Source organism: Sapajus apella, unplaced genomic scaffold (assembly GCF_009761245.1).
Source record: "Sapajus apella isolate SASKATOON/1434 unplaced genomic scaffold, GSC_monkey_1.0 scaffold169, whole genome shotgun sequence".
Classification (NCBI taxonomy): Eukaryota; Metazoa; Chordata; class Mammalia; order Primates; family Cebidae; genus Sapajus; species Sapajus apella.
This window is the reverse complement of record NW_022437109.1, coordinates 758,316-764,798: the sequence shown is the minus strand read 5'-3', so window position 1 is coordinate 764,798 and position 6,483 is coordinate 758,316. Positions and strand designations below refer to the sequence as shown.

General features: G+C 46.3%; 1 protein-coding gene across 7 annotated transcripts in view; it reads left to right on the top strand.

Moving 5' to 3' along the window:
- PSMD4 (proteasome 26S subunit, non-ATPase 4) overlaps window positions 1-6,483 on the top strand; it is an 11,871-nt gene that overhangs the window by 1,929 nt on the left and 3,459 nt on the right. For 4 of the 7 annotated variants that reach the window (XM_032267384.1, XM_032267383.1, XM_032267382.1 and 1 more), the window contains exons 2-3: window positions 4,309-4,449; window positions 6,052-6,166. In XM_032267384.1, the coding sequence (XP_032123275.1) occupies window positions 4,309-4,449; window positions 6,052-6,166 (256 nt within the window). The remainder of the gene's footprint in view (window positions 1-4,308; window positions 4,450-6,051; window positions 6,167-6,483) is intronic. The other 3 variants (XM_032267385.1, XM_032267386.1, XM_032267387.1) reach the window with 1 other exon arrangement.

Sequence of the window (6,483 nt, the reverse complement as noted above, 5' to 3'; positions counted from 1 at the left end):
TTTTTTTTTTTTTTTTTTTTTTTTTTTGAGACTGAGTTTTGCTCTTGTTGCCCAGCTGGAGTTCGATGGTGCGAGCTGTGCTCACCGCAACCTCCACTTCCCAGGTTCAAGCGATTCTCCTGCCTCATTTCCTAGTAGCAGATATTACAGGCATGGGCCACCATACCTGGCTAATTTTGTATTTTTAGTAGAGACAGGGTTTCTCCTGTTGGTCAGGCTAGTCTCAAACTCCTGATCTCAGATGACCCACCTGCCTGGGCCTCCCAAAGTTCTGGGATAACAGGCGTGAGCCACCACGCTTGGCCCATCTTCCAGGATTTTATGGTTTTGCGTTTTATATTAAGTCTTTAATTCATCTTCAGTTAATTTTTGCATATGGAGTAAGAAAGGAATCCAGCTTCAATCTTCTGCATATGGCTAGCCAGTTATTCCAGCACCAATTATTGAGTAGGGAATCTTTTCCTCACTGCTTGTTTTTGTCAGCTTTGTCAAAGAGCAGACAAAACAGGTAGGACAGGCACAGTGGCTCACGCCTGTAATCCCAGAACTTTGGAAGGCCGAGGTGGGTGGATCCCGACGTCAGGAGATCGAGACCATCCTGGCTAATATGGTGAAACCCCATCTCTACTAAAAATACAAAAATTAGCCAGGCGCGGTAGCACGTGCCTGTAGTCCCAGCTACTCGGGAGGCTGAGGCAGGAGAATTGCTTGAACCTGAGAGGCAGAGGTTGCGGTGAGCTGAGATTGCGCCACTGCACTCCATCCTGGCCGAGAAAGTGAGACTCCGTCTTAAAAAAACAAAACAAAACTAAGAGCGGATGATTGTAGGTGTGCAGCCTTATTTCTAGGCTCTCTATTCTGCTCCGTTGGTCTGTGTACCTGTTTTTGTACCAGTACCATGCTGTTTTGGTTATTGTAACCCTGTAGTAAGAGCTTCAAGTTGGGTAACATGTTGCCTCTAGCTTTGCTCTTTTTGCTTAGGATTGCTTTGGCTTTTCTGACTCTTTCTTGGTTCCATATCAATTATTATTATTTTTTCATGTGGAGTTTCGCTCTAGTTGCCCAGGCTAGAGTGCAATGGGATGATCTTGGCTCACCACAACCTCTGCCTCCCAGGTTCAAGTGATTCTCCTGCCTCAGCCTCCCGAGCAGGTGGGATTACAGGCATGTGCCACCACTCCTGGTTAATTTTGTGTTTTTATTTTTATTTTTTTATATATATATTTTTTTGAGACAGAGTTTCACTCTTGTTGCCCAGGCTGGAGTGCAATGGCGCAATCTCGGCTCACCGCAACCTCCGCCTCTTGGGTTCAGGCAATTCTCCTGCCTCAACCTCCTGAGTAGCTGGGATTACAGGCATGCACCACCATGCCCAGCTGATTTTTTGTATTTTTAGTAGAGACGGGGTTTCACCATGTTGACCAGGATGGTCTCGATCTCTTGACCTCGTGATCCACCCGCCTCAGCCTCCCAAAGTGTTGGGATTACAGGCTTGAGCCACTATGCCTGGCAGGTAATTTTGTGTTTTTAGTAGAGTCAGGGTTTCTCCATGTTGGTCAGACTGGTCTCGAACTCCCGACCTCAGGTGACTCACCTGCCTTGGCCTCCCAGAGTGCTGGGATTACAGGTGTGAACCACCCTGCCTGGCAGTATCGCCATTTTAATGTTATTGATTCTTTCTATCTATGAGCATGGGATGTTTGAGCAGTGTTTTGTAATTCCCATTGTAGAGATCTTTCATCGCCCTGGTTAGCTGTATTCCTAGGTATTTTCTTCTTGTGGCAGTATGCACATAGTTCTTGGCCCCATGTGGGGCATCATGGGGAACCTGCTGTTGATGTGACTGCCCTGCACATGTGCCATTGTATTACTCTTTTTGAGTGTCCTTTTTTTTTTTTTTTTCTTTTTTTAGACAAGGTCTCTTTCTGTCACCCAGGTTGGAGTGCAGTGGTATGATCTTGGCTCACTGCAGCCTTGACCTCCTGGGCTTGAGTGATCCTCCTGCCTCAGCCTCCTGAATAGCTGGGACTACAGGGACACATCACCATGCGCAGCTAATTTTTATATTTTTTGTAGAGATGGGGTTTTGCCATGTTGATCAGGCTGGTGTCGGCCTCTTGGGCTAAAGAGAGCCTCCCTCATTGGCCTCCCAAAGTGCTGGGATTACAGGCGTGAATCACTGCATCCAGCCTGTATTCTCTTTTAAAACAAAGGTTTTGGGGGTAATCCCAACTACTTAGGAGGCTGAGCAGGAGGATAGATTAAGCCCAGGAGTTTGAAGTTACAGTGAACTACGATTGCACCACTGCCCTCCAGCCTGGGTGACAGAGCAAGATCCTGTCTCAAAAAATATGTGAAATGGCTGTGCACATTGGTTCACACCTGTAATCCTAGCACTCTGAGAGGCCGAGGTAGGCAGATCATGTGCGGTCAGGAGTTCAAGACCAGCCTGGCCAACATGGTGAAACCCCACCTCTACTAAAAATACAAAAATTAGCCAGGTGTAGTAGTGCACACCTGTGGTCCCAGCTACTCGGGAGGCTGAATTGGGAAGATGTATTGAGGCCACAGTGAGCTGTGACTATGCTTGAACCTGTACCTGAACACTACCCTACACAGGTTGACTATCTCCTATTTGAAATGGCTAGAATAGGACCAGAAGTATTTCATATTTTGGATTTTTGTCATATTTTAGAATATTTACATTATACCTAACAAGCTGAGTATCCCTCATCTGGAAGTCTGAACTGCTCCAGTGATAATTTCCTTTGAACATCATTGCAACACTCAAAAACTTTCTGATTTGGAACATTTCAGATCTCAGAGTTTCTGATGAGGTGTACTCGACCTATATTCTCTTGTCTGTTAATACTCGTTTTCTAGTACCTTCTTAATTACCATTCTTTATCATTTTTGGTTTATTGCCAGACAAAGCATACTAAAGAAAAAAAATTGCCCCAAGCTCATATTTTGCTTGCCAATAGAAATGAGATGTTTCGGCCAGGTGCCGTGGTTCACAACTATAATCCCAGCACTTTGGGAGGCCAAGGCAGGAGGACTGCATGAGTCTAGGAGTTTGTGACTAGCCCGAGCAACAAAGTGAGACTCTATTGCTATAAAATAAAAAATAAATAAGAAACTTTTTTTTCTGGAGAGACAGGGTCTCCCTATGTTGCCGTGGCTGTTCTGCAACTCCTGGGCTCAAGCGATTCTCCCATCTTGGCCTCCCAAAGTGCTGGGATTACAGCTGTGAGCCACTACACCTGGTGCTATTTTACAGATTTTTTTTTTTTAAAGATGAAGCCTCACTCTGTTGACCAGACTGGAGTGCAGTGGTGCGATCCCAACTCACTGCAACCTCCGCCTCCTGGGTTCAAGTGATTCTTTTGCCTCAGCCTCCCGAGTAGCTGGAACTACAGGTGTGCACTACCACGTCCGGCTAGTTTTTGTATTTTTAGTAGAGACGGCGTTTCACAATGTTGGCCAGTGCTGATCTCTAACTCCTGATTTCAGGTGATCCGCCCACCTCGGCCTCCCGAAGTACTGGGATTACAGGCATGAGCCACCATACCCAGCCTGTTTTATAGATATTTTTAAGTTACCTTCTTCATTTCCTGTGTTTGGATTACTGCCGTTTAATGGCAGACTTAGAGTATTTATCCATGACAATGCTTAGTAAGCACTTAAGTGCAGCTTGTAAGAAGGTGCTGTGGTTCATCAGTAGATCACCACCTTTGGTGCTTATCAGAATCACGTTATAAGGATCTAAAAATTTTTTTGGCTGGGCACCAGGTGGCTCACATCTGTTATCCCACCACTTGGGGAAGTGGAGACAGGAGGATCACTTGCTCTCAGAAGTTCAAGACCAGCTTGGGCAACATAGCCAGACCCCTGTCTTTACAAAAAAATTTAAAAGGTAGCTGGGCATGGTGTCATGCGCCTATAGTCCCAGCTACTTGGGAGGCTGAGGCAGAAGAATCACTTGAACCCAGGAGCTGGCGACTGCAGTGAGCCATGATTGCACTACTGCACTCCAGCCTGAGTGACAGAGCAAGACTTTGTCTCAATTAAAAAAGTCCCAGAATTGACAGAGCAAGACCTTGTCTGAATTAAAAAAAAAAATCCCTCATTGCGTATTCTGAGTCAGTAAGGCTAAGGCTTGGACATCTGCATATTTAAAAGAGAAAGCTACAGATGACTCTACGAAGACAGAGCTGCTGCTGTAGGGGGCCCCTGGAACTGGAGAGATGGTTTTGGAGAGCTTCTACAATAGTTCTTCTCTCTTGTCCTTCAACCCTAATCTGATAGCGTGGACAACAGTGAATATATGCGGAATGGGGACTTCTTACCCACCCGGCTGCAGGCCCAGCAGGATGCTGTCAACATAGTTTGTCATTCAAAGACCCGCAGCAACCCGGAGAACAACGTGGGCCTTATCACACTGGCTAAGTATGGGGGACAAAGGAGGAGGGGACTTGGTAGGTGGGTGGTTGTTACATGCTACTCTTCAGATTCCATGAGGCTGCTTTTGCCCATCACCTTCCTAAACTGCCTTCTTCACTATTCAGTGTAAATGTCAATAGCAACTTGTTTTTGTATTAACCTGAATTTAATACAGCACAGGAGCTAAATCTCCTGGGGTGAAATTTCTGTTTCTTTTTATTGTTTGTTGGGCAGGGCTAAGGTAGCGGTGAAATTTCATAATATATTTTAAAGTCAGTGAAAAGTGATTTTGGGCTGGGCACAGTGGCCTACGCCTGTTATCCCAGCACTTTGGGAAGCCAAAGAGACCAGCCTGGGCAACAGGGCAAAACCCCATCTCTACTGAAAATACAAAAAAGCCAGGCATGGTGATGGGCGCCTGTAATCCCAGCTACTCAGAAGGCTGAGGCAGGAGAATTGCCTGAACCCAGGAGACAGAGGTTGCAGTGAGCGGAGATCGCGCCATTGCACACCAGCTTGGGCAACTGAATGAGACTCTGTCTCAAAAAAAAAGAAGAAAAGTGAAGTAAGTTTTGGATCAGAGCCCGTGGGCGTATATCACAAATCCTTTTACCCGAAAAGTGTTTTGTTTTAGGAACTGATCATTCTTTAATGAGTAGTCTCCCACTCCAGTGTAAATACTGTTAGTTGGGAAAATGGGTCTGGAGGTGGAAGAGACAAGGGAGATACAAAGTAGCATCCAGTTATTTTGGTGGCCTCTGGGCCCTGTGAGCCTTTAAGTGGAGTTAGGGGAAAACATTAGGAAGTAGAGGGTAGGTTTCTTACAAAGCCAACCAGTTAATTATTTCTGTGCTTGGTTTCCATTAAACACTAGATATTTGATTAAGAAGAATAGAGGCTTACGCCTGTAATCCCAGCACTTTGGGAGGCTGAGGTGGCTGGATCACAAGATCAGGAGATCGAGACCATCCTGGCCAACATGGTGAAACCCCATCTCTACTAAAAATACACAAAAATTAGCTGGGCATGGTGGCGCACACCTGTAGTCCCAGCTACTCCAGAGGCTGAGGCATGAGAATTGCTTGAACCCAGGAGGTGGAGATTACAGTGAGCTGAGATCACACCACTGCACTACAGCCTGGGCAACAGAGCAAGACTCTGTCTCAAAAAAAAAAAAAAAAAGAATAGAGGCTAAACCTAGTGGACCTAGTGGCTCATGCCTGTAATCTCTGCATTCTGGAAGGCTGAGGCGGGTGGATCACTTGAGGTCAGGAGTTCAAGACCAGCCTGGCCAATATGGCAAAACCCTGTCTCTACCAAAAATTAGCTGGGTGTGGTGGTGCACATCTGTAATCTCAGCTAATTGGGAGACTGAGGCAGGAGAATCGCTTGAACCCAGGAGGCAGAGGTTGCAGTGAGCTGAGATTGTGCCACTGCACGCCAGCCTGAGTGACAGAGCAAGACGCTGTCTCAAAAAATAATAAGAATAGAGATTATAGTTAGAATAGAAGTAATGGTTATTATCCCAGTCTCTGAAGAAAAGTCAGACACAGTTTAGAGGTACTTGTGCTGACCTGAACTCACTGAAATGCTTTTCCTACATCCCAGTGACTGTGAAGTGCTGACCACACTCACCCCAGACACTGGCCGTATCCTGTCCAAGCTACACACTGTCCAGCCCAAGGGCAAGATCACCTTCTGCACTGGCATCCGCGTGGCCCATGTGAGTCTTACTGGGTTCCCTCGTTTGTTCCTCTCTGCTCTGAGGTCCTGCCTCCATCATACTCATTTCTCCCCTGGAATCCTGAGCTACGACCAGAGCAAGAGAAAGCCAACTTGGAGTAGAAAGGATATGGGGGATGAATCCCAGGGTAGTTGAGGGTTGTGAAGGGAAAAGTCCCAGAATTGAGAATAAGGCTGGACAAGGTAGCTCACACCTGTAATCCCTACCTTTGGGAGGTCAAGGGAGGAGGATTGCTTAAGGCCAGTAGTTCAAGACCAGCCTGGGCACATAGCAAGGCCCTGTTTCTCTTTAAAAAA